Consider the following 27,605-nt stretch of genomic DNA (forward strand, 5'->3'; position numbering starts at 1 on the left):
GCACAGCCCACTTAATCTGTACTTGCAGGCTATTTACATAAATAAAAGAGCCTTAAGAGGAACGTTTACCTTGGGGGCTTCTACCCAACTAATACATGAAAATGGAGAAATAGTTGTTCCGAGCAACTACTGTGTAAAATTTGATAAGGTTTGTTGCATTTAAAAAAAAAGTTACATCTAGTGACTGCAGGAAGGAGATTTTTTATATTTTGGTTGTTTATTATTTTTTTCCAGAAAGTGTCAGAAATAGCAAAATTTCAAAAAATATTACTATAAGTTTGCCAACTCTAACTCGGCAATGAAAAACAGTATAATAGTTCTTTAATCTGCACAAAATATGTCTTAAGTGAACAAAATTGATATATTATACCACAAATGTACGAGTATAACTTTTGAAAAACCCTTGTAAACATTTTAACAAGTTCATTTAAGCTGCAAATTCATATATCAAATTTGTCTGCTTGAGATATTCCAACATATGCAGTTTACAGAATTGCGATATCTGTTTTGTTGCAGAGTTATGAACTTGTAAACTTTGTGCTTCAATTACTTTTAGATATACCTGTTTTCGTGAACTTTTGTGAAAAATTTGAGGCCCTTAATCAAAACTCTGCTTCCTATAGTCACTAGAGTTTAACTTTCTTTTGCAAATGCAACAAATTTAATTCAGATCAGTCCCGGGGTGTTGTGTGTTAGTGAGTGACAGTGCGCGAAGCCAGTGTCGTTGATAAAGGGCGCGGTGCGGCGAAGACAATATCGAGAGCGAATGGGTGGGCGCAAGAAGCCAACGACGAAGAAGCGACGTGCATGATATCTGACGCGCCGTCAAAACAATACACTAAGAAGAAAGGAACCGTTAAGGGCCGTACACAGTGGGTGACGTAGAAGAAAATGAAGGAAGAAGAAGAAGAGGAGGGGAGACCCCTGAATGGCGTGGTGGTGTTCGGACGCAAATGCGCCGAAGAAGTCGGCATCCGCCGGGAGCAAGCCGTCGGGCCGTAGGCCTGAGCTTCCAGACTCCTACCAGCAGTACCTGGACTGCCTAGCCTCTGGAGCTAGGATAAGGTCCCACCGCGTGATTGGAGTGAGCTATCGGGCCACGGGCTTGAGCTTCCAGATTCCCACAGACAGAACCTGGACTGCCTAACCTCCTGAGCCAGTACAAGGTCCCATCACGCGACGACCTGGAGCTCACTCAAGGAGCGACCAGTGCCCTCCGTCGACGACGGCTCGGTGCTCTTAACCTATGCGACCATGTGCCAGAACTGTTCGTGAGCCGCACCTCGCTCTCAGTCTACTGTCCTTGTGTATTCGGACACACCTAACAACTATCGGATTTGGATAGCGTTGACTTTGATTAATGAGAACTGCGTTTGTTATAAGCAGTGTGGAGTGCTCTTTATCCTTTTGTTTTTCTATCCTTTGTTTGTGCGTTTTCTTTCCACTTTCTTTATGTAAATATACATTCTTCTTTCACTTCTGAAATCAAATGCTCTCGTCCTTCACTTGAATAGAAAACATGTATATCGATATTATTTTAAGTCGCTTTCCATAAACGAACCGTGACATGGGGTTGGGCTCGTATAAGCATTTGTGTTTTACATGTACGTATTTGAATAGGTGGCATTGGAGTGGACCTCGAGCTAAAGGTAGGGAAGCTAAACTATTTTTTGAAGAAAGTAAGCTTCCAGTGACTTAGCATACTTTTTCACCCCCTGAATATGAAAGTAATAGATTAACAGGCCCCAATTCACCGCAAGTCGCTTTAATTAGGCAAAAACGAGCAGCAGCATCTGCGGGAGGCGCCGCAGGTCGATTAACAGGCTCTGATGATGAAGACGATCGTGATGCCATCATGGGTATTGGCAACACGAACCACCAAACTGACCCTCCCCTCCCCAGGATTTGTTGAAGAGCCTGTCTCTCACTAAATGTTCAAGCGTGTTTTTAGGGGCCCTTCCAAGGCAACTCACACCTGCCATCACTGACAAGACAGTAACATGGTGCCATACGCCGATTCCCATTCCTGCAGACACAATACCCAAGGAGTGCAGCCCAATTGGTGAATGCAGATAAGCCCAGTTAAACAGCAGTGTGAGTTGTGTGTGCTGGCCATCAACAGCAGCGATATGTTCGATGGCCTTTGGGAACAATCCACAGATCTATCATATTAAATTCTGCACTTCTATGTCAACTCCCACAACGAATTGCAACTCACCGCAGCTGCACAGTAACTGTGGCCATATAAAAGACTCAGTTGGGGAGGGTCGCAGAAGGATAATCATCTGGGAAAATTGGTTACCTACGTGTCTTAGCCAAAAAAGTGCAACGCTGACAGAGAGAAGCACTTGCTGGTTGTGTTCTTGTGACAATTCTAGGGTTATGCTTCCTAGCAAGGCAACAGTCTGTTATGTTCATCCTAATCACGTGTTATGTATGGTTATGAATGATTTGCAACTTATAAAGCAAAAAAACCAGATAAGATGGAGATTCGAAGTGATGAGCAGTGTCTGCCGAGCAGGGCAAGCCTTAACCTGGGGCCAAGTTTTCGACAAGTGCTCCACACTGAGGCTGCTATAAGCACTTGTCGATCACTTTGATGCAGAGTGCGACAAGGGGAACAGAGGAGCTCAATCCTTCGTTAGTCATAACATAAGAATCAAACAGGCTGTGTAGCAACGAAAAGCATAGGGGAACTTGCCACAGCTAGGAGCCAAACCCACATCTTTTGCATTAAGCGTGCAGTGCTTTACCATTAAAGCTACTGCAATGGCTACCCTTCTGTCCACTTTCTTGGGTATGTGCATAGGATAAGCCTTGGACTTGCACTTTATATGGAACATAGGCTTCTTTCAGCACGATCTTATGATGGAAAGATAAGACTTTCAATGTGTCATGACGGTTTTGGTTTTGTGCGCTGTACCATACAATTTATCGGGCACTATATTTAAAGTGGCTCTCCTTAGTCCTAACTCCACCTTGTTCTAATAAATTTCCAGTTCCCTTCGAGTTCGAATTAGATTCTTCTGTATTCACCTCCAGATCATCACTAAGGAGGCTTCTTATGAAGTTTTGTGGTGCTCGTTGAATGTGAAACAAAGCTATTCTCTGCCCCTTTACGTTGCAGTGTTACTGTTTTGCTTAACCGTTTTAAACTTCGACTAGCTATGCTGGCATCCATGGTGTGAAGGCATTGTGTACAGTTTTTTGTAGATAAACAAACTTCAAAGAAAAAGTAAGCAGCACATCAGACTTTCGTTAACAGTTGATGTGTGTGTTTTTATTGGCCAGGCGCCCCGTATAAAAGGACACAACATGACAGAAGAGAAAGTCATTTTCAAAATACACTCGTAACTCAAAACGTCAACATAAAAAAACATGCTTCCCCTACAATTAATATTTACATCCCATGCGGCAGTCCTCTATGCAAATCACCAAGTACACAATCAAAACTAGTAGTAGCGATGACCGTCTGACGGCAGTGCTAGATGATGAGGTGAACGTCTACTTGTTCCTTGCATGGAACTTCTTGGCAGTGTCGTTGGCATGGTCCCTTAGAAGTTGACAAGGCTGAAACTCTGGTCCAAATGTTTGCGTGAACTTGTCCATCCACTGGACGAGCCTGTCCGCGCCGTACGTGTCGATGAAGTGGAACGGGCCGCCCAAGAATGGTGGAAAGCCCAGGCCAAACACAGCACCAATGTCACCTTCAACCTGTATGGCAGGAAAGAACAGACGGGAGTGACATTAGTTTCAGAAGCGATTGTTGTTTAGTCGCGCCATGTTTGTTTGATTCACGGGGTTCAAGATCCAAAAGCAACACTGGGGTTAAGTGATGCATCATAGTGAAGTGCTCCAGATTAGTTTTGAACATCTGAGGTATTTTAATGTGCACATAAATCTAAGCACATCTGCATTTCGCCCCCACTGAAGCGAAGTCCTACAGCAAAGGCCAAATGCTAGGGCCTTATGCTAGGGCCCCCCGTATGTCGACACTACATTTTTAGACGCCCCCACTGATCTGCTTTCGCAGGTTAGCATTTGAACCACAAAGTTTGTACTAAATAGCCTTGAAGGGAGTCAGTTGTATGCTCATCATAATGGAAGACGTTGTGAGCAGACAAAGCAACATAATACATAATAATACATAATACATATACATACAAAATACATAATACATAATACACAATACATAATAATACAAAAGATGTTGTTTTGTCGGCACTCAACGCATCCCGTTAAAGTATCACTAACTAGTCCTATGCAATGTTGTACTGGAATACTATATTGTATGCTTATTAAAGGTATCTGTGCATAAAGTCTGAATTCTGGCATCTGAGCTTTGAAATTTCGGCAGCAGGTGGCATAACTACACTGTAGCTTCAATATTTTACCATGGTTGCCAAACACACAGACTTACTGGATTGGCTAGAACACCTTCCTGCAGGCAGAGGACGGCTTCATTGATGAATCGACTAGCTAGCCGAAACTGGAGCTCTTCCACTGTGTTGCTGCAGCAGAAAGGCAAAGATCCGTAAATCAGTGCTAGCACTAGCTTGTAAAATGGAAAAATGGGGAGATGTTGCAAATCTACATGGAGTGTAGAGATAATGGGCAAAGCAGCATGTTCTTACTCGAGCTTCTTTGGCAGGGAGTACTTCTTGAGCATACTTTCTGCCTCAGCGTTGATAGGCCGATCCTTGACACCAGGCTTGTAGATGTAGCAGCCCTTGCCAGACTTGCGTCCTGCAGGGCAGCAGCAACCAGTTAAAATATGAAACTGAGGCTACAGTACAGTAAATCCCTTGTGGTCTAGTTAAACTTCGCTCATTTCAAACACTTGTGTTTCATGTTATTTGTTAAGAAATCATCTGCAGTATAACTGCAATGATACCTTCCAGGCTACGTTTCCCTATAAACAAAAAACTATTGTGGGCAATAAATACGAACAAGTTAATGCTAACTAGAATGTGTTCCTTTATTCCTTTATTCCTGCTTTGACCAATATGTTTAATAGAAGCATGATTTCGGCTTGTACACTTAGTGCGAGGTTTATACCATCTTTGGTAACCAGATAAATAGCAGTGCGAGATTGTGTCCTTGATTTATTATTTGTTCATGAGTGTACATCTGCAGGCACATGTTCAGCTGTTTAGTTCTATGCAAGACGTTTGGCATGCCCAATGCACAGGCGAGCGATTCTCTCAATAGGATGGGTGTGCTGTATTGAGGCCTCAATGTTGAACCGAAACTGCAGAAAATACAGCACAAGGCCCATAAGTATGGGTTAAAAAAAAAATTACCGACGATTACGTTACTTCCTAATGCGAAATTTGAGCGCAGCAAATAAGCTGTTTCACCTTTTGGATAGATTGAGGCAAAGAAATCGAGCATCACATGTATGCGCTATCACAGAATTTTTTTTTTATTTTTCACACGCATTCCTTTAACAAAGACTCCACTAACAGTTCTTGACAGTCATGAAGGAAGCTTTGTGGTCGGAGAAATAGACTGATATATGTTCGACTTGGTACACCAATGCTTGATTCTCAAAGACGAGATCTATACAAGTGCCTCGCGAGGTTGTCACAGCCGTGGGGGAAGCAGAGGCTAAGCGCCGCCGCCGAGAAGACCCTGCCGTTCGCGCCGCCGAAGCGGAGGCTCATTGCCGCCGTCGAGAGCAACCAGCAGTAAGCGAGGCTGAAGCAGAAGCTCATCGCCGCCGCCGAGAAGACCCTGCAGTTCGCGCCGCCGAAGCGGAGGCTCATCGCCGCCGTCGAGAGCAACCAGCAGTAAGCGGAAGCGGAGGGGGGCGGCGTGTACACCCAGCGGCAAACGATGGGGGCAGAAGCGCGCGCAGCAAGCGGACAACACGATAAAGGGAGGAGGGAAGAGATAGCAGCGACTGACTGATGCCTTTGACTGATACTCTTTCTGCATGGCGGCGACGGTGTTCTATGCAGTCACGTTATCTTGACTCTCTAGCGGCGTCAGCGGCATCCAGCGGTATCAGTCGGTCGCTGCTAGCGCTGGGGGGATGAAAGGGGGGCGGAGCTGGTTACGAGGCCGACGCCGACGCCGACGCCGACGACGACGCGAAACCCAGGAACGGACGCCAAAGAGCTGCGCTCTAAAAGAAGTGGCACACAATGTAAAGCACAATGTCCAATAGTCGCCAGCATAAGCCAAAACCCCATGAGAGTGATGTTGTGCGCAATGGCAATGAGCTACGAAACGGGCCGTCGCACTAACAGATTGCTCGTTTATGTCGCTCGGTTCTGGAAATCTAGAATTTGTCACTCGTTGCCCGGAAGTGCTACGAACGACTAGCCAACAGCACGAAGCCAGAACTAGATGTACATCAGTCTACTACAACCGATTGTCGCATGGAACAAGCAAATGACTAAATTTTGATACGTGCAAGGATAAGAACCTGCTGCAAGACCTTCAGAAATATATTATGCTGCTCTTTACAGTAAAACACATCAACTTAAATTAATGAAGCACACGTCACGCCAGTTTCGGCATGTATTTACTGCCCTAATACCAGCAACAGTGACGAGACGTCGCTTAAAGTCATCGCTCGTGTGGAGTACGAATTGTAGGCGACGAACAAACGCGACAGCCATCGCTTTGATTTGTCGCCATCACATGCAAGATCACTTGCACGGGGTTTATACTTAATGTTAGGTTAGGCTGCAGCTCTTCGAAAGCCCATTCATGGCATGCAACCAGTGAGTTGAACCATACTTAAACCCTCTGCAGAAACTAGTGCCAGAGTTCTCTCTAAAAATTAAGTATTTTTAGAAAAGTCTGTGCTGATGTGCCTGTGTTGAACGCAGCTCCCAACGAAATGGTTCCTCCTGTCAAAAACCTTTGCCAGCAGTACTCCTCACACCCTCGATCTCCTCCCATCCCTCCACAGATGGATGAAGAAGCACTGGGCACGCTCTCGGAGACTAACCCAGGAATCCCGCGGCAACCATGTCCTTGAGGATCTGCGGGTTGCCGCCTTGGAATCGGGTGCCAAACTCCTTGCTCAGGTACTCGGCAATGTGCTCGGCCACGTCGATGCCCACTTCGTCGACCAGCGTAGCCGCACCAACGGGGAAGCCAAACTTCTTGGTCACAGAGTCAAGCTCCTTGACCGTGACTCCCTCCTGCGTGCGTTTCACACAAACAAGCACTTCTGAAGAGGGAGGTGAAGTGCCAGAGAAGTCAAACAGCAGTGTTTGAATGGATGTGTTAGCAAGGTCTACCACCAACAACTTACTTCATCGCAGCACCGACAACAGTGAATAGTCAAACCTAGTTATAATAAAGTTGCATCAAATTCCAAAATACCTTTGTTAGGTAGTTATATAGTAGACTTTGGTTAAATCAATCCACATCGGAAATCCTGGGCGGCGCCCATGCATTTTTAAGGCGCCAAACCTTCATTATTTCAATCCTGAAATTGACCAGTCAGCACGCATGCATCTGACCTCTACAGTGACCCCTTTAGTGGCAGCATTTGTCTCGGCGAAGCTTAGGGGTCAGTGAATGTGCTATGAATATCTTTGGCCCGCCCTAGGAAGATCTTCAAGCAATAACCATAGCCCACAATGTCCAATTACAGTACTTACCCGATTCTAATGTGCTTTTTTTTTTTTTCTGGAATATTGCTATGAAAATTGCCCTGTGCGGTGCAATAAATAGAAAACCAAAACCAGCTTTACTGCATAACACAGCTATACTGCAGCAAAGGTTCTCCTGTCAACTTTGACGACATGTAGGCAGCTAGGTTGATATGTAACTATGTAATCGATGTGACGATGTGTGGCTTGCTGCGAGCCAAAATGTGCTTGTGCATCTAAATATGCCATTTCAGTTGGTCTTGCCGAGCATTTGGCATATCTTGAGCTGCTGAGCAAACAAATATTTACTTCACTATAACTGATACTAGGTGGGACCTCGCCTTTTTGGTTTCGTTATAGCAGTAAAATATTCACTGAAAAATAAAAAGCATGGCCAACCAAATTGTAGACTTACTCCATTATATATCCATGTTCGTCATACAGAGTTTTGACTGTACATGCAACTGTCTATTTTTTGTCACCGGAAAGTGGTGACTGGTTCAGTGTTCCCACCTGCAGAAGCCTGATGGCTTCAGCCAACATTGCCGCCAGGATACGCGTCGTGTAGAAGCCAGGTGCATCCTTGACTGTGATGACCACCTTGCCCTGTTTGAGCCCCACGGCGACGGCAGTGGCTGCAGTGTCCTGTGACGTCTTCTCGTGGGTGATGACCTCCAGGAGCTGCATCTTGTCGACGGGGGAGAAGTAGTGCATGCCCACCACCTAGACGACATTGAAACCAAACGGTGAATTGCGGTGACGCAAGCTGGCATGCTTTTCTGCAAGGCTCGTCTTCACCAGACACTTTTCATCACATCTGCACACAGTACTAGAAGCTTTTTGAGACGAACATTTTGTATTTACAAAGGTGAAATAAAATCAGCCAATGGAACTGTGGCTGCGTATAAAAACAAACTGCAATGTACTGAGCTGCAATCTGTTAAAGAGTCTCCGAGACGGTTCAGACAAACTTTGTAGACACGTAGGGTACAGCTACAGTAAATTATTCGAACCACAATTTATGTGAAGCGTCTCATGTTAAGAGGACTACGACCTATTACAAGTTACCCTCCTCCATAGCCATGCACTTTCTCCTCAACTCGTTCACCACGTGATTGAGGCTAAGCTCCGCCTTCAATGGCTCCCCGTCACAATGGGAGGTCATGTCGTCTACTTTCAGTTGTCTTGGAGCCAGCGCGGAGCCTCTCCAACCTCTCTGCCAGGCACCCGGCAGTCGATCCCAAGCAAAAGCTATCAAAGCAGCGTGCGTTGCGAGCATTCAACACTGAGCGTGTCCGGTAACCACAGGCGAGCTGCGTTTTGACAAATGGGTGGAGGTGTAAACTAAAGTTCAGTAATGTGGAAGGAAAGTTGGGCTAGTTGGTGATTAATCATCATACCTTGCTGGTGAAGCAGCGCTTGACACGGACACAGTGAAGACACACAAGATGACACTCGCTGCCTCACCAGCAAGGTATGATGATTAATAACCAACTAGCACAACGTTCCAGCAGCGAGTGTCGTCTTTTCTAGTGTGTCTTCACTGTGTCCACGTCAAGCGCTGCTTCACCGGCAAGGTATGATGTGTAAACTAGAGCCCCTCCATACTACTATTGCTGTGATAAAGGTGCTTTACCATAGACGTATGTGAGTGGCCTGCACAGTCCGGCCACCTCATGGCATAGAGCTTAGCCAAACAGAGAGCCAATATTGGTCTAACCAAGTGTAAGACACTTCAAATATTTAGAGAAACAATGTGTTCATGACTATGCTCCTGCCAAAAATTTACGCCAGCAACAAAGTAGAATACACTTTGTTACTGCTATATTAGGTATGTGTTTGGTTGAGCTCTGTGCCACCAAGTGGCGGCACCGTGCAGACCGTTCATGTTTGCACCTCCGTTCATGCCGTGAAACACCCAGTCTGGTTGCACTTGCATTTACCCGAATACTGTATACACTAAATATTATTGTGGTAGTAATCCTCTGGCGTAAACTGACGGCCGCAAACGCGCAAATCCTGGCACCGATCGGATAGCGACAGTCCAATGCGCTGCAGCCACTTAGCTACTCTGCTGCCTTGCAGAGGGAAGCGATGTCGCAGCTTGACATACTGCCAGTTGCTACGTTTGCAGCCCACAACGTAACAAGGACGAACCATGGTGCTTGTGAAAAGAAAGATTGAGACCCAACACTGACCACGGGGCTCTCGTGAACACAGAGCATGTTGTAGCATAAGCAGACGACACTTGCTGTGTGCCGGAAGTCTTGAGCATAGTGATAAAGTGTCCTTGTGCATTCTCTTTCTGTTACTTTGTTTTTATAGAAACAAATTAACTAACATTCCAACTATTACAAACAACATTTGTTCACCATAAAGTTTGAAAAATTATCGTGGACGCTCCCTGGGCAGCCTGTCGGATAGCTTGCCCTGCTGGCATCATATGGTCACCTCACGTCACCTGGTCACGGGCGGCTGAAAACTCAGCCAAGTGGCATGCTGCGATCGGAAGCGATGTACATTTTTAAAACCTTATAATGCACGCTTTAGGCTTAGATGCGTCAACCAATGATCACAAGGACTTATCCTAACGACTCAGTATATTTGTGCAAAATCATCAAAACCGTTTCAGGGTTCCTTTAAAAGCAACGTGTGAGCGTATGATCCACAGTACCATCGAGGCAGTCCTTTCTAATCGTCATACACTACAGCCATAGGTGAAGTTACACGTGTGAGCTGCAGCTGCAAAAACCAAGACGCTAATTTTCAAATTGCACTAAATTTTGACAAGCTCATGACTTGAGACTTTCACACCAGCTTATTACATCACAGGTCAACACATCAGTATAGACTGATGGTGATGCGGCTCTGCCATCTGAAACATCAATTGACAATCAAGATGGAGGCTATGAAGTGTTTCCAGAGCAGTTAAACAAAACAATGGTGGCAGGCACACACGTATACTGTGGCATTATATTATGCAATTCAAGTGAACAGAAAGTGTGTTTGAGAACTTTTTGGAATCCGTTAGCATCACAAGGGTACAAAATATGGAGACTAAGGTTCTGTCAGCCTTTGTTAAAAGCAGGATTGCAGTTTAGTGACATTTCTTTGTCGAAAGATATGAAATGCATTCAGTCCTACAAGTGTTCGCCAGGGATGCGAGAATATTTCGTTGCCATGAGAATTTCATAGTCTCGGGCTTTCGTTATCATGCTGTTTGACTATGTGCAACAGCTAGCTTACATACTCATAACCAAAGTGACAAACAGCATGCCGCAATATGCACTGTAATGTCTCGCTTGTGTGACTCAGCTACAGTGCATTAATGCTTTATTTATAACAATGTAGTATGAATCCAGCCAGAGTTCCATTCACTCGCACTGTAGCGTAATGTAAACACCATCATTGCAGCTCAAGTAAGGACTCACCTTTTCAGGTCTTTTGCTAGCCTGGGCAATCTTGGAAATGGGCAGCGCAGAGGTGTTGGATGCGAAGACGCAGTGCGCCGGAATGACCTGCTCCACTTCCTTCAGCACAGCATGCTTGACGGCGAGGTCCTCGAACACTGCTTCAATGACAATGTCGGTTGACTTGAAGTGTTCGTAGTTGAGCGTGGGCTCAAGTGCCGACATGTAGAGATCCCGCTCGTAGCTGAAAGGCACAGAAAAAGGACAACTTGAGATTTACAGGATAAGAACGTGCACATAAAGAACTGACATAGGAATGGATATTCCAAGTTAAGAACTTACCGCATTTACCCGATTCTAAAGCACCCCCGAATTTAACGTACACCAAATTTTCGTTAAGGTAAGAAAATAAAAGTGTACCTGAATGTAATACCGGTGTCATACAGCCACTTTCAATCCCGATCGAGCCCACTCTGGATCGTCAAAATTTCCGACTGCAATTGGCTCCCTCCTGTAGCTTGAGCAAAGGAGCCAATCGCGATCGAAAAAGCACTGTGTCGCACTTATATAACATGCTGCTGGTTCTCATAATGGAAAAAGATAACATGCCCCCACATTCGCAATCAGAAAAAAATGATACCTGTGAAATTTACCTTCACAGATGGGAATTTTTTTAATGAGCTTTCATAACGAAGCGGCATCTCGTCGTTGCCATTAGCAATTGGCCACGGATATCAAGCACACAGGGGTGGTATTCCTAAGCGATCACTTTAGATACTGCGATCACTTTCGCGAGACTGCATGGGACTTGTCGAGCTATATGGCCGACAGTGTATCCATGCCAGCGCCAGAAATGCTGGTCACCGGTTAGGACAGCGCATACGGTGCTGAGTTGCATGAAATCTCACAAAAGTGATAGTAACTCTGAAAGTTATTGGCCGAGAATACTGCCCTGGATCGTAGTCCAGCATAAAATGAACCAACAGCAACCTTCGGAGAAACATGCTCTGTCGCCATTTTCGTGATGACGATGACATTGCGTCTGACGGCTCTGGCAGTAGACTGTTGCCAATGCCATGAACACGGTTTTGGTTTCGAATCTGACTGTAATGCAGAGGCAATTTTCACCGCCATTTTCTCTGAAAAAGGTTGCACACTGGATTCAGGTAAATGTGGCACTTTAAAGGAAGGAAATACTTTTGACTCGTTCAAGCATACCACCCTCCCTCCCTTTAACAGGTAGAGCTGGACCACTCCACCACAACTACGCTCAACATTATGGCCAGTGCTGGTGGCCCACATAGAGTACATTAACAGGTCTAGTCAACTGGACTCAGCACCACAACCGAGGACTTGTGTCTTAGGAACTCATCACATTCCAACAAAGGCTAGAGTTCGTGTCAGCTAATCAGTAACAAGAGTTGGAGAAGGTGAGGGGGGGGGAAGGGGCGAGCTTGCCCATTGTGTGCTGCTAATCCTTGTGTGAAGCTTCCATCTAAATGGCACTACGCAGAGGTCAATCGGCGGCAGACGACAGTGGAGTGCTTCTTCTGGTGCTTTGTTTTGGTTGGTTGACGCAACCACTTTTGCTGCACTACACAGAGTTGCCAAGACGTTGTACAGATCGACTTTGACAGCAACAATTTGTAGTAGGAGGCGTTCAAGAACAAGGCTTGTCCCTTCCTCCAGCTGATTTAGTCTGAAACCGGCCGCATGCCAAAGGCTTACGTGGAGAAGCGCTTCTTCTTGACGCCTTCGTCCAGACCCTTGCGGACTTGCTGCTCGCCACGTGTCAGTCCTTTCTGCGCAGTGTCCTTGAGCACCACACTCCAGCCTTTATCCACCGAGACTTGCGCAATTCCAGCACCCATGAGGCCAGCTCCGAGGATGCCCACTCTCCTGCAAAAAGGGAATGTAGTTAGTTGTGCATCTTCGCTGGACAGACTTTTGAATTTTATCATGTGAAGTCGTAACCATTAGTGAATGACCACTTTGCCAAACCATGTTTGATACTGCAAAAAATACTTGCGATTTTGGCTTGTACACTTTCCTGTCACAATAAAAAAAAATGAAAGAAAAAAATGATTTGAAACCATATTCACCTGGCCTTGAGTGCACAATGTCACTGACCAATTCTTGTAAGTCAGCTTTGTGTGAGCACCATTCATTAGAACAGTCACCGGATCAATTATTCTGAACCCTTTCAGCCATGGTGGTGTCAAGCGATGACATTACAGAAAACGTCCTACACAATTTATGAAGCGAAGCAAATAGAAAAGGTTAAGCTGGGAATTCTGTGAACATGCCTGACTGTGGTCAGAAGGACTCGCATTTTGATACACAGTTCGAAGCCAGATTAACTTAACGAATGGTGATGGGCCAGCAAAGACACTCACTTGACTTCATTCTGTGGCTGCCCAAAGCGGTTCTTCTTGCAGGTAACTTGGCCAAAGTACAACCCCATGAGCCCCTTGGACTGTGGTGTGACACACAGTTCGCCAAAGCCCGAGTGTTCAGCTTCGTAGCCAAACTTGGGGCCCTTCACGACACCAGTCTTGACAACCTGTGCAAAAACAGAAGCAAAGGTCGTTGTTGTTAGGTCCCTCATGCGGAAGTGCATGGAATGCGCAGTCACCAAATGGTGTAACAAGTGTTGACCATTCGATTTAAGGTGGTACAGCATGCAGCAGCTGTCAACAGCAGTGGTATTTAAGGAAGCACCGCTAGGTCTGCTGTTGACAACTGCTACAGGACAGCCTGTAGAACCTGCACAACTCCGAGAACCAGCAGCAAATGGTCTGCAACTTTGCAACAACGCTAGCCATACTTTTGCACATTAGTGTACTTGCCAACTCTCCCAAATTTGTCATAAAGCTTAATTGTTCCACAGTTTTACTAATGTGGCACCAAGTTTTACAAAAAAGAGATTCTGTGCACAAAAATGTTCGAAAGGAAAATGCAAAAAAAAAATTGCGATAGCATCTGCACAAGCCTTTATAGCAATGCAAGATGCTAAACAGAGAGCTACTAGTTTAAAGCAAGCTTATTCAGACAACTTCCTGAAGCACGCTAAATTGGCAAGAGTATTCTTCTTGAAAAAAGTCACTGTGTTCTAAAAAACACTGTATTGTTTATAAGACTGCCTAGCTTGTTGCTCCTTATATGTTGTGCTTAAGTGTAAATAATCGTAAATAAAGTGTGTGCTGCTCCTTTACTCCCCCCTCCCTCCCTCACTCACTCTATCATTTTGTCATGTCTGACAATTTTTATGAATTTCAAAGTTCACAGGTTGCAGGTATGCATCATGCCCAACTCTGGTGGCTGCACCACGCTATACCCTTCAGTTTTTCTTTATAGAGACGCTATATGGACATACAGTTATGATCAGTAGCTTATTCGTTTAGAAGTCTATACAGTAAAACCTCGTTAACTCAGAAAATCGGATAATACGGACTTGTCCTTTGGGCCTGGCAGGCATATGCATTATTTAATGCAATGAAACTCTTGTTAATTCGGCCATATTTGGCCACACATCGGTTAATTCGAACTAGTGACCGCTGTTTCGTCCACAGTTGCAACAAATGGGAGCTTCATTTTTACTCTGAGCAAAGCTGTCGAGAATGAAGAGCACTGTCTACATCACGATGGGTGGGAACCTGACAACACTGGAGAAAAAAAATCGGGATGTGCGCGCAGTAGTGAAAAGCGTGTCTCAGATGGAGACATGTGCCGTGGCTGCGCTGTGAAGGAAGCCGCGAGGCCTTCACCGCTGCGAGCACTAATCAGTCACAAGATGACGAGAACCGCAGCTCTCGCACTGCTTTTCTGCAAAATACGAACGGGAGTTACTGATTCATTCAGTAAACAAAAGCGTGTTGACGTAGTAAGCATTGTTTTCTTGATACCCTCGATGATCCAACATTCGGTAAATTCTGACATTTTTCCCAGTCCATGTGAAACCAGTGGGAACAAGCTGGACAGTACCTCAAGAATCTTCAGCGGTGCTGGGTACAGTCCTTGCGTCATCTTCATCACCTGGCCCTTTGCCTTGTCAAATACCATGTTCCGTACCAGTTCATACTGGAGTGCTTTGTTCATTAAACCTATTGTAGCAAGATTCACAAACAAGGAAATTGGTCAGACACAATAGTGTAAACAAAGAAAGACAGGGCAACAGAATTCTTCAACTTACGCTCCGTCAGCGGACGTGTTCGGTTTGGCTTCAGTGATCCATCGGCGAGGCCCTTGGCAGCCTGAATCGCAACTTCTTCGAGGTACTCGATCATTCGTTCATCTATGGGTTTTATTCCAGGACCTGTAAAAAAGAATGCAGTCAATTTTTAATGACAGAGCCGCCGCAAAGAAACAGTAATGAATTATTGTGAACTAATTAACAACGTTTCATTTAAAAATAGGATTCAGGCAAACTATCTGACTCAAGAACAGTATCATCAGTTCACAAAGACATTATTATGTTAGTCATCCAACTGTGCTTGTCACCGCATGCTACCACTTGAAAAGATTTATTCTAAGAACAACTCCATTTCCTTTTCCTGACATCTGGAAGCAGCTGCAAATTGTAATTTTTATTAGCCTGAGCATGCCTCAACAAATCCAATAACAGTGTTGGGCGACCATTGGAAGTACATATGTGAAGGTGATTGTATGCACATATGCTGTTCTAGTGATTAAGCCATTTGTAACTAAGCACTAGTCTAACAGATCATTTATCGCACGGCTTAATACAATGCCATACCCAAAGGCTCCACTGTTTGATCAATCAGCCCAACCTTCTTGGCACGATCCGCACGGAGATTTCGGCCAGTAAGCATCATGTCCAACGCTGTTGGAAGCTGGACCTGAAAAAATGGTTGTGTACAAAACACAATTACAAAACTATTGCAACGCAAAGATACCAAGAAACTGCAACGGCATGCAACAACTTCACACTCACAAGTTTTGGAAGTCGTTGAGTCCCGCCAGCTCCGGGCAGAATTCCAAGCATTACCTCTGGAAGACCGAGGACCGTTTTCCGGTCCTTGACTGCTATCCGGTACTGGCAGGCCATCGCAACCTGGAATGTTTCATTTCAGGTGAGAGGTTTTTCAAATAAAGCTAGAAATAATAATGCATCTACGCTGCATTGGTGCCAAATGCTGCAAACTCATACAATCATTGCACTAAAAGCCTTGAAGTTTTGACATAAAGGCACTGGCAGGGAAAAACAGGGTAAAATGTTAACGAAGTTTAAAAGGATTTTCGCACTGTCATTCACTCCAGCAAATGTTGATGCCAAACTTGCAAAGTACAGATTACTGTTTACATGCTTTTTCTGTCAGAATTTACTAATGGGAGACACATCCCCAGCTGGCCACAGATTGCAACACATCACACAAACAACTTGTGAACAGTTAGTCAATACTCTCTGTCTGAAATTCATGTATTATGCACAACATAGTGTCAGTTATAATTAGCATATGTATGTTGTCTGATTACAGAACAGAGTGAAAGACTGGTGGGGAGCTGTGGTTGGCCGCTAGTGAGTATAGAGTGAATACAATGGATGGATGGATGTTATGAGCGTCCCCTTTGGAACGGGGCGGTGGGTTGCGCCACCAAGCTCTTGCTACTATGCTGCCTAATATCCTACCTAGGTTAACCAATGAAAAAAAAAGAAAAAAAAAAACCCCTATGAACTACCACGTCCCAATTTTCTGATCCCCTATTGCGAACTGTGCTTTTGTACGTCTCCGTCTTTTGTCGTTTCCCTACTTTTCTTCAACCAATCCTCCAATCGCCTCTTACTAATGTCTATTGCGGACCTGTTTGCTTTACCACTGCTCCCGCTGAACCCAAGGGCTTCAAGGAGGCCAGTGGTGCCTAAATCGACCGCTGGATAGACGTCGTCACATTCTACTAAAATATGCTCCATCGTTTCCCTAGCTTTACTGCAGCAAGCACATGCTTCTTCTTCCTCCTTATATCTCGCTTTATAGGTGCGTGTTCTAAGGCATCCCAATCTCGCTTCGAAAAGTAATGAGCTTCCCTTTGAGTTATCATAAATGGTCTCTTTCCTGATTTCGTTTTTTCCTCTTAAGTAGTTACTCATGGCAGGTTTCTTTTCCATTGCCGCCACCCATGAGATTAATTCAGCCTCTCCGACTTTCCGCTTGACCTTCTTTGTTGCTGTGTTGCCCACCCCACAGGCCGCATATGCTGGTAAGCTTCCTAGTTTTTTTTCCTCCACTGTGAATCAATGTTTTTCCTGTACAGATACCTGAACACTCTCCCAGCCCATTTACTTTCTTCCATATTCCTCAGTCGTTCTTCGTAATCAATTTTACTGCGAGCTTCCCTCACTTCAAAACTAGTCCAGCCCATATCCCCCTGCACAGCTTCATTTGTAGTCTTTCCGTGAGCACCCAATGCGAGGCGACCCACTGACCTTTGGCTCCCGTCGAGTCCTGATTGTACCCCTAATTTAAAGCAAACAACCGCATTTCCAAAAGTAATTCCTGGAACCATTACACCTTTCCACATACCCTGGAGCACCTCGTACCTATTGTATCCCCATAGCGCTCTGTGCTTCATTATGGCTGCATTTCTCTTCCCCTTGACTGTTATGGTTTTTTCCTGTGTGTCTATATATCCATTGCTTTCGTTTATCCATATACCAAGGTATTTATATTCTGTTACCCGAGGTATTTCTTGGCCCTGTATCTCCACTGTCTGTTCACTGTTTTCTTTGAATACCATAACACCTGATTTTCTAACACTAAATTTCAAACCTAAATTGTTGCCTTCCTGTCCACAGATATTAGTCAGACGTTGCAAATCACTCTGATTGTTTGTGAGCAACACAATGTCGTCCGCATAAAATAAACCTGGGAGTTGCTGCTCTATTACTGTACCTGCCTGTTTGTATGAGAGATTAAACCCGATACTACTTCCTTCTAGCGCCCTCTCCATCCTCACCATGTACATCATAAACAGCAGTGGGGATAAAGGGCACCCCTGCCTCAGTCCCTTGTTGATATGAACTTTCTCCGCGCTCCTCATCCCTTCCCATTCAACGCAAACAGTATTTTCTAGGTAAATCTCTCTCAAAAGCTGTATACAATCGTTACCTAAGCCTTCCCCTTCCAGAATATCCCACAAAATGCTGCGGTCTACGTTGTCGTATGCTCCTGTAATGTCCAAAAAGGCCACATACAACGGTCTGCTTTCCGCTTTTGATATTTCAATACACTGAGTAAGAACAAACAAGTTATCATCCAAACGCCTACCTATTCTAAAGCCATTCTGAAGCTCTCCCAAAATGCCATTATTTTCTGCCCATGCTTGAAGCTTTAATTTGATTGCCTGCATTGCTAGCCTGTATATTACCGATGTAATGGTCAACGGTCTATACGAGTGAATTCTGTCTTTCTCCCCCTTACCTTTATAAATTAAATTCATTCTACTTTGTCGCCAACTGTCTGGTATTCGTCTATCTTTTAAAGTTTTTTCAACTGCTTTCACGAGAGCTTCCTTACTTTTTGGTCCCAGTTCATTTATCAGCCTAACGGGAACCTCGTCTAGCCCTGTAGCTGTGCGCTTAGGAATTTTCTCTTCCGCTTTCTTCCAGTTTAAATTTGTAAGCACTAGCTCCTTTCCCCCTTGGGTCTCTTTCATGCTCTTTTTTTCTTCAAATAAAACCTCCTCCTTGCCTTGGAAAGATTCGGCTGTTACTTTTTGGATGTAATTTATTGCTGCTTCTCCTTCCAGTCTGTTTTCATCTTCGTCTAGGATATGTTGTTGTATTGTTGTTGACTTCCTGCCTAATAATTTTATGTGATTCCAAAATATTCTAGGTGCGGCCTTCTTTTTCTCACGTATTTCTGACAACCAACTTTCACTTTCACCTTTTAATTTTGCTTGCACCAGTATTTGAACCATAGACTTTTTCTCCCGGTATATTTCCCATTTACTGGTTACTTCATCCTGTGGCAACTGCGCCTTCTTTGCCTGCCTGTGCTCTCGAGATGCTTTCTGTCGTCCGGCGATCGCTTCTCGTATCTCCTTGTTCCACCAGCTTTTCGGTTTCTTTTTTCCTTTCCAATGAACATGTTGTTTCTCTTTCCGTATTTCTGTCGTTACTACACTTAGAAGCTCACCATATTCCCACCCCTTACTTGGCGACTTGCCAATTTCTTCCTCCACTCTAGTGACTATATTTGCTATTTGTTCAGCGTTCAAATTTGGACTGGCCATTTTGCTTTCGTTGCTCTCTTTCCCAACTACATACTCCATTTTCAAAATGATGCGTTTATGGTCACTCCCTATGCTGCTAAACCCTTCCTCATCGATGACCATTTCTCTCAACTTATCATGAATTCCTTCTGTCATCAGACAGTAATCAATGGTCGATTGCCGGTTTCCCACTTCCCACGTGATCTGTCCTTCACACTTAGACCCTGTATTCACGATCACGAGGTTATGTTGCTCGCAAAGGTCTAGCATTGACTTCCCGTTATTGTCGGTATAGCCATCTAAATCCTGTATGTGGGCATTCATGTCACCTAATAGGACTATCTCAGCACCATTCCCGAAACCCCTAATATCAGCGCTTATGCATTCCAGTAACTCTTTATTCTTCTCTGTGCAATTTATTCCGGTCCACAAATACATAACTCCAAGCCAAGTTTCTTTCCCACTCATTGTACCTGATAACCAAAGATGCTCTTGACATTGTGAATTTACTCTTTTCCATTTGGCTCCCTGATAAATGAGCATTCCGACTCCCCCTCCCTTTCTTTCCGACTTAGTTCTGTTGCACCCTTCCCATACATAATTCTCAATAACTGGCGGCTCTTCTGAGTCTCTAAGGTGCGTTTCTGTAACCGCATACACCCCTATTTGTTCTCAATGTAACTGCTCCTCAATCTCTGCCCACTTTTCCTTTCTTCTGCCGCCCTGCATGTTTATGTAGCCTATTGCATGGCGAGCTCTTGTTCTTGCTTTCCTCCTTTTTCTGTTATCGACGGCGATGCTCTTCTGATGTTCCCCTAGGGGACCTTCTTTATTACTACCTACTCTGACCTCCTGAGCGCCCGCGGGCCCCCTAAAAAAGCAACAGCGCGACCCCCAAGTCGCCAGCCCACTTCTCGTGCTAGCCTGTAATTGAAGTGGATCCCATCTCGTTTAAAACCACCACAACTTCTCACTTCCCTGTTTACTTCGACAACCTCGAAGCCTTTCTCTCGGCTCATTTTCCATATTGCCTCATTGGCAGCCATTACGGCTCTTTGTACGTGACTGTCACGCACAGGCACCTCCGGCACCGTGCACACCACGATCTGCACCTGAGGGGATAGCTCGCGCAAGTCGTCCACCCCCTTCGCCAAGCGCTGGGCTAGCAAATGTGCAGCACACAGCGCCCTCTAGGGAACCAGGAGCGAAAGATGGCCTGACAGGCTCTGCACATCTAGGGAAGAACCCAGTACGAGACAGCTGCTTATTGAATGGAGCGTGTACTGAAATACCTGTGCAACATCATCCTCTACAGACCCCAGTTAATTCTGCACATGGGATCTTTAGTTTTAGCAAATGGGCTCCTCAGCATTATCGAAAGGTGCCAGCAAGAATGATGGCATATTTGGAGCTCTTCGGTCAGTTTCAGTGCATCCACAAATGTATAGGTCATGCCTGAATTATGAAAGATACTTTGGATACAGGAACAAATGCAACTACTTCGGGTGCAGTGTACTTGTAAATCATCTCAGCCGTTTCAGAAACCTGCCTAGACTTTAAGACAACGAAACAAAACAACCAGCAACAGGACTGCATACTGTTGTCACCAGGAGCCAGCCAAACGTGCATGTCAGCTTATTTTTCTTGCATCCTCCTCGCGTAAAATCGATTTGCACTACAAGTCTGATTTACTATCCCACGTCTTTCAAAAGGGAACAGCGCAGTGCATGGTTTTTGTGCAACCTAGCTAAAACCAAAGGGCACGAACACGTACGACCAACTGTAATAAGTCATGAGTGGTGTTTGTGACACACCAGAGCTTGTTATACAGCTTCACACTTTTTGGTTTTTGCTATGGTGTACAAAACACATGCACTCCGCTGTTCCCTTTTGAATGACTATGGATAAAAGTGTTAACTTTTGTCACTGTTTGTGGTTCTGAGCTCTTCTCTTGGCATGTACAACTGCAAACAGTGCCTGAAGTCAGTATATAATTGGCATGGTTTCAATGTAATGCACTTGCATCTTGTGTGGAATGCAAGTTTAAACCGTGATGGAAACATTCTTTTCCCTCATTTTCAGCCTATGGTAGTTTCAGTCACAGACTTGTACCACCACAATCTAAGACTACTGTGAAGAAACATGACGTGCAACATCCTTATAAATATAAGCTGTGTGATCTTGCAGGAGAGTTTCCTAGTTTTCTGCAAACAGCTATGATGACCATGTGCAAGATTTGACTCGTTCACCTCCAGGCCACCTCCAAGGCACGAACCCATGATGGCTGCAACAATAGGCTTGCGGCTGTCTTCCAGTTTCTGGACCAATTCCTGGGCCTCACGGGAAAGACGAGCACCTTCTGCTGCAGACTTGCATTTGTCCAGCATCCTGTTGGTCGGGGTATCATGAATTATTCACTTTTTCTTAAAAGTGATGGTCACTTTTCACGAGAAAAAAAATTCTACGGTGGCTACAAAAGCACTAGCACAGCAACTCATATTACGGAGAATATTTTTTTTTCCTGCATCTAGCCAGGCCTAAACAGCCTCAATGAAATAGAATTTAACATTCTCGTAATTACATAGATATAACAAAAACTAGGCATACAATTCTAATCTCGTTAATTCGAAGTTTCGGTTTATTCGAACTGACGGTGTCCCTCAAAGCTACGTGTATTCCAACGGGCGAACACGCCCGGTATTTCGAACGCGAAAGCAATTGCGGCGGTTAATTCGAACATACAGAGCTTCGACAATGCTTTTAGCAACGCGCCAAATCACGCGGCGGCGCCTCCAACTAGCATTGTTCTGACCTCGCCACAGAGGAAAAGCTTAGGAGAGACTTCTCAAAGCTGCGCGCGAAGGAAAAAAAATAAAGCCGTGGCGGAAATTTGCGCGCAGACGCGCACCGCAGATTACTTCTGTTCGTGACTTCTGTTAGTGTCGCGGCACCGCCACGTACCCCGAAGAATCAATGTATAAGAACTTCAGAAATTTCCGACGCAAAAAACCTTCACTATCCGACTTTCCAGACTTTTTGTCATGAGCGCAGGCCCGAAACAGCAATAATCGAAGCCACCAACACCGCCATTTTGCTTCAGATCGGCTGGCAGCCGTATCCACACCACGCCAACGCTAGGCCTAGCTACTTCGACGTTCGCCATCAACCTCTTGATGTTCGATGCCGTGTTTTTTCATTGAAACAATTCGCCGCTGTTAGCAATGGCGCCGACTCCGCCTTTGTAATCCTCGCCAATACCTTCGGAGCGCGGAAAGCACGGCGCGTTGCATAATGCTGGTTCCCGAAAGTCAACTTCGCCCCAATACAGGCGTGTTACGCGGTGAAGCATACGCGAAGTATTGCGGTGAAACATACCAAAAGTTTGAAGGGGCAATTCTCACGGGACGTGTTTCCTTTTATTATACACGCGTGCACCCGCTGCCTGCTGTCACGGTAAGAGCACCAATACGCCTAATAACTGCCTGTAGTTTGTAAATACGTGCGAATAAATCTTGTGGAAATTCCTACTCATGTGTAAGCTCAGTGCACATGTGCTACTGCAGGTAAGTCCTCCATTCAATTAGCTTCCTTTAATTCGAACTCATTTCAATTCGAACAAATTTTCGGGCCCCTACGAGTTCGAATTATATGGATTCGACTTATTTAACAACACGACATTTCCGCTCAAAGCTACACAGAAATGTGCACATCGGTTACCTCGTGTGAATCAAGCAAATCTTGCTTAGCAACAGCAATGGCAACCTTCTTTCTCTTTTCTTTTGCAAACTAAAATCTAGCTGGCCATTTGCATACGAACACATCTGCCCACATAAAGTGCCAGACACTGCTGTGCACAGTATTATTTTTAAAGGTTTCACATCTTGCACTGCCTGACAAAACACTAAACACAGCCTAATCATTTCCAGCCATTTCCTGGCTTTGTCTGGAAGCATTACAACAGGAGAGTTATAAACTTCAAGAAAATGCATCCTCATTCACACTGCACACTAGATCAATTGACAATCCTGCCGAGAAATTAAAAAAAAAAAGAATTTGCATACAGGCTCGCCCTGGCCTGGTATAATAGCAAATGTGATCAATACATGCAGATATATATAGAGTGGTGTTATGTACCACATCTTTCAGACCATAGCCTACGCCTTGGCTATAGCCAGAAACAAATGCGGGCTTAAAATAAGTTTTTATTAGACAGTCCGCAGGAACAAACTTCGAGCGCAAACAAGTTTGTCAGCTCGTCTATAACCAGTATGCAGTAAGCAAGCAGAAATTTTACTGCCTGTCAGTAAAAGTTTGCGTCCTTTATTAGATGTCATATGAGAGTCAGTTTTAAGACCCATCAAAATCACTCTTGTCTGGGCTGTCTGAACAAAACAAGTCAAGCATGCCGTTCCAAAGCATGCTCCGTTTAAAAAAAATAAAATCATGTAGTAGTCTTCACCTCCCCAAATTTCAACATTTAAACTTGTATAGTCCACAGTCAGGAAACCACAATAACTGCTGCTACTGATGGCGTGTATGTGAACCCACATTAACTCATCTTAAATAAGACCATTTCCTCAAAGGCCAGAATGTGGTCACCCACCAGTCAAGAAAGTGATTCACACAATGTAAGACAATCACTGTTGTGATGGCCAAACACAGATGTGTGGCTATCCTTTCGCAAAAATCTACACAGCCGTGCAAATCTGTAATTCCAGGCTTTTGCACACAAATTGAGTTATGACATGAACAGTGAGAAGCAACTCAGCGACACTAACAAAAAAGTTCATAAACGCTCATTTCGCCCTGCGAGTGACATGTTGACAGGATTTTCCGGTTTCCACAGCTGTGCACATAACACACTGGAATGAAGTGACCAGTAACACTTTAAAAAAAGAAAAAGAACAGTCCAACATAAAACTGTGCTCATAACCCATCATTTCTCTTTATGTTTACTTGCTTTCTCATTACAGATGGTTCTGCACTATCGATCTCTGCAAAATGTTTGCCATCTGCTGCGAGAAAGTTTCGGCACTGCAGAGATACGCTAGCATGAACTTATATCGGAAGGTTCACATGCAAGCAGCTTTGCTGGGGGCGACATTTTGTTACATTGTGTTTAACGAAAACGTGTGGAAGTCTTATTGCAATGACCAACTCTATTTTGCTTATCCACCAGTGCAAAGCCGGTCTGGTTCATAATAATCGTAGAAGGATTCTTCCATCTTTTTTTTTCTATTTTTCACATCTGTTGTACAACTCCAGAACACTTCTAGTCGGTTATGGCTGACCCCAGTGTTGCCATCAAACGCCACTCTGTCCTTGTATCAGGGCTGAACAATATCAAAAGTGCATGTATTTTAAGATACAAAATGTATCAGTAACTGTATCTGACATACACCTAAGGTATACTGTATAGGTAACACATAATTCTAGAAGGAAGCCAAGAGTATCTAAAGACATACAAAACAGGGGAATCCAGGCTTTCTTCTGTAGTTTCTCAAGAATTAATTTCATTTCTGTTTTCACTCACACCAATAAACATGATGAACAGAAAGAAAAGCAAAATTACCTGCTCCTCCTCATCATCATAATCAGCCTATTTTATGTCCACTGCAGGATGAAGGCTTCTCCCTGCGATCTCGAATTACCCCTGTTCTGCGCCAACTGATTCCAACAAGCACCCACAAATTTCCTAATTTCGTTGCACCACATACCTTCTGCCGTCCTCTACTGCGCTTTCCTTCTCTTGGTACCCATTCTGTCACCCTAATGGTCCAACAGTTATCTAATCTGATTATCTAACCTGCTCCCCCTATAAAGGAGAAGAAAGGGGGTTAACCAAGGGGCCCGATTTTTATTGGTCATATCATAAGAAGCCAACAAACGAATGTGAAGGTTGTGGGATCATTCCCGACTTGTAGCAAGTTGTTTTCTCATCCACTTTCATTTCCATGAATTTACTGTTTCTTCATTTCATTAATTAAGCACAAGTAATTTCCCCTATGTTGTCCTTGGTGTCAGTGTTTGCTTCTCATGATATCCCCCTATAAAGGTTATATAATTTGTAATAAGGGTCACTTAAGACACTCATTACCGATTATACCCAGAACATTAATTCTTTACAGCCTGCAATTTTAGGCCACCATAGAGGAAACGCTTGTCTGCTAAAAAGCTGTTGCTGTTGCAGCAACAGCTTTTTAGCTGTTGCAACATTGTTTTAGCATTGCAACATTGCTGAATAGATCACCTTTATTCTGGTGAAGCAGAGGGGTTGATTTTCAAGAGCAAAAGCATTCACATCCATTTTGCTGGGTTTTAATTAATATTTGGGGTTTTACGTGCCAAAACCACTTTCTGATTATGAGGCACGCCGTAGTGGGGGACTCCGGAAATTTTGACCACCTGGGGTTCTTTAACGTGCACCTAAATCTAAGCACACGGGTGTTTTCGCATTTCGCCCCCATCGAAATGCGGCCGCCGTGGCCGGGATTCGATCCCGCGACCTCGTGCTCAGCAGCCCAACACCATAGCCACTGAGCAACCATGGCGGGTGCTTGCTGGGTTTTGTGTCAGTGATTTAACACACCACGATGCTGTGTTGCCTGGCAAGTACAAGAGATGGTGCCGCACATATTGTACACAGGGTTTTTGCTTTCATGGTCAGCATGCATGTAATTTTTGAATTTTTAGAGAGTAGGAGAATGGCTTGTGGCAGTTGCTTAACAACAGAATGCAGGTCTCGGTTTAGCATGATGGAGGACCTGCTAGCACAGAGAGTTTTTCACAAGGAAGTACATAACCAGCTGCCACCTTATGCAAGTGAAATATGCTGCAGATCGCATATCTCAATGGGCAAATATTCTAGAATGCACGCAAGCCGGCTTCTCTACATGAATGCATCTAACACTGCATCTAACAATAAATTGTTAAGCTTCAGTGCATAACTTTGATACCTGGTTGAATTTGCTCACCAAGATTTTGTCTATTTTTTGTGATGAGTAACCTTCAATAAATGTGTGGGCCAGTTCGGGCATCTACAAAAGTTACACATTTATGAGCTTGTACGTTGTATCTGAAACATATCTTTCATGGGTATATTGACCATATATTTTGATACAATTTAAGAACACCTTCACCATGGCCCTGTTCGGATATGTCCCAATATAATCTGCACTACGCTGAAAAATATATCATTCGGCTTGTACAAACCTAACAGCGTTTTCATCATCACTACAGCCGTGAAAAATATTTAAGTCTATATCATTAACGAAGGTGTCGCCTTACAAGATATCTGCGCCAGCGATGAAGCAGCCGGGCTTCGAGGAGATCAGCACGGCGCTGGACACTGAACCGTTGTTCGTGAAGTCTTCCAAAATGGCTTTCACATCCTCCATGACTTCAGCATTCAGTGAATTGACCTAAGCCAGTAGGAATCCCATTAACGACACGCCGCATATAGATATACAACCAGGTTACCTTTGAATTGGGCGAGTCAAATCGTATGACGGCGACGCCATCTTTCACGTCGTACTTAAGGTGCTTCAATTCTGAAAGTTGAACAAAGAGAAATACGGAAGCATTTCAAAGAAAGGAGGGGCCACGGTGCATCGCTCAAGAGCATTCGCGCAGACAGGTAGGCGACGAGGATCAACTTACGACGCATGCTTGAGAGCGAGAAGGCCCTCACTGAGTTTCCTCCTGCAATAGAAAACAGGTCGTTTCAGCGAGACATGTGCGCGAAGTTTTCGCGCATTCACAAGAACTTTGGTGTGCACGTCCCAAAGCAACGAAATAAATAGTACAAGGAACAATTTGCAACAAGATAACACAACGTCCCAGACAAGTCACGATCCATTATTACCGCATGCGCCGGTCAGCTTATTTTCACGCAACTACTTATCTTTCACTCTACCAACGATTTCAGCGATGACACGGGGATGCGACGTAAAGGAAACGCGACAATCCCGCGAGCGTTCACACGGGCAAGCCCACCAAGATAGGGGTTACTTGGAGTGACCCCGATAGTATAAAACCACGGAGCACTGCCTTTCGCTCTTGAATGTTACGAACTAGCGAACCAACGTGCTGTCAGTCTTCATCAGGCACTTACGGATCGAGGAAATCAGATGAGGATAATTCCGTAAAAGTCCCAGCGCCCTACAAGCCATGCTTATTTGTCGTACTTCGCCTCCTCGATGACTGCCGAGAGATTGCTAGCCGGTTGGATGGCGCTAAGACCCGATGCGTACCTTATTTACATGACTTGTCGTCTTCATTTAAAAATTTATCTATGCCAACTTTTTGCATTAAAGTTTATGAATATATCGCATTAACTTTATGCTTG

General features: G+C 44.5%; 2 protein-coding genes across 3 annotated transcripts in view; one reads left to right on the top strand and one right to left on the bottom strand.

Annotated features, from left to right (window-relative positions):
* Positions 1-8,980, top strand: part of LOC142557057 (putative ATP-dependent RNA helicase DHX34) — a 46,616-nt gene extending 37,636 nt beyond the window's left edge. Inside the window, exon 18 of one of the 2 annotated variants that reach the window (XM_075668620.1) lies at positions 8,797-8,980. In XM_075668620.1, coding sequence (XP_075524735.1) covers positions 8,797-8,918 — 122 coding nt within the window. In that variant the 3' untranslated portion in view covers positions 8,919-8,980. Of the gene's footprint in view, positions 1-6,925; positions 7,062-8,796 lie in introns of those variants that run through there. The other variant, XM_075668622.1, reaches the window with a different exon arrangement.
* On the bottom strand, positions 3,230-27,509 carry Mtpalpha (monolysocardiolipin acyltransferase Mtpalpha). The gene is made up of 17 exons (XM_075668623.1): positions 27,372-27,509; positions 26,918-26,959; positions 26,738-26,808; positions 26,546-26,679; positions 21,508-21,646; positions 15,981-16,100; positions 15,783-15,885; positions 15,219-15,341; positions 15,011-15,129; positions 13,423-13,589; positions 12,755-12,925; positions 11,048-11,270; positions 8,130-8,339; positions 6,965-7,160; positions 4,635-4,746; positions 4,421-4,511; positions 3,230-3,714 (listed from the first exon to the last, which is right to left on the bottom strand). The coding sequence occupies exons 1-17, from the start codon at positions 27,427-27,429 to the stop codon at positions 3,505-3,507; spliced, it is 2,289 nt and encodes a 762-aa protein (XP_075524738.1). The 5' UTR covers positions 27,430-27,509; the 3' UTR covers positions 3,230-3,504.
* Positions 27,510-27,605: the final 96 nt, after the last annotated feature.

Source organism: Dermacentor variabilis, chromosome 9, assembly GCF_050947875.1.
Source record: "Dermacentor variabilis isolate Ectoservices chromosome 9, ASM5094787v1, whole genome shotgun sequence".
Classification (NCBI taxonomy): Eukaryota; Metazoa; Arthropoda; class Arachnida; order Ixodida; family Ixodidae; genus Dermacentor; species Dermacentor variabilis.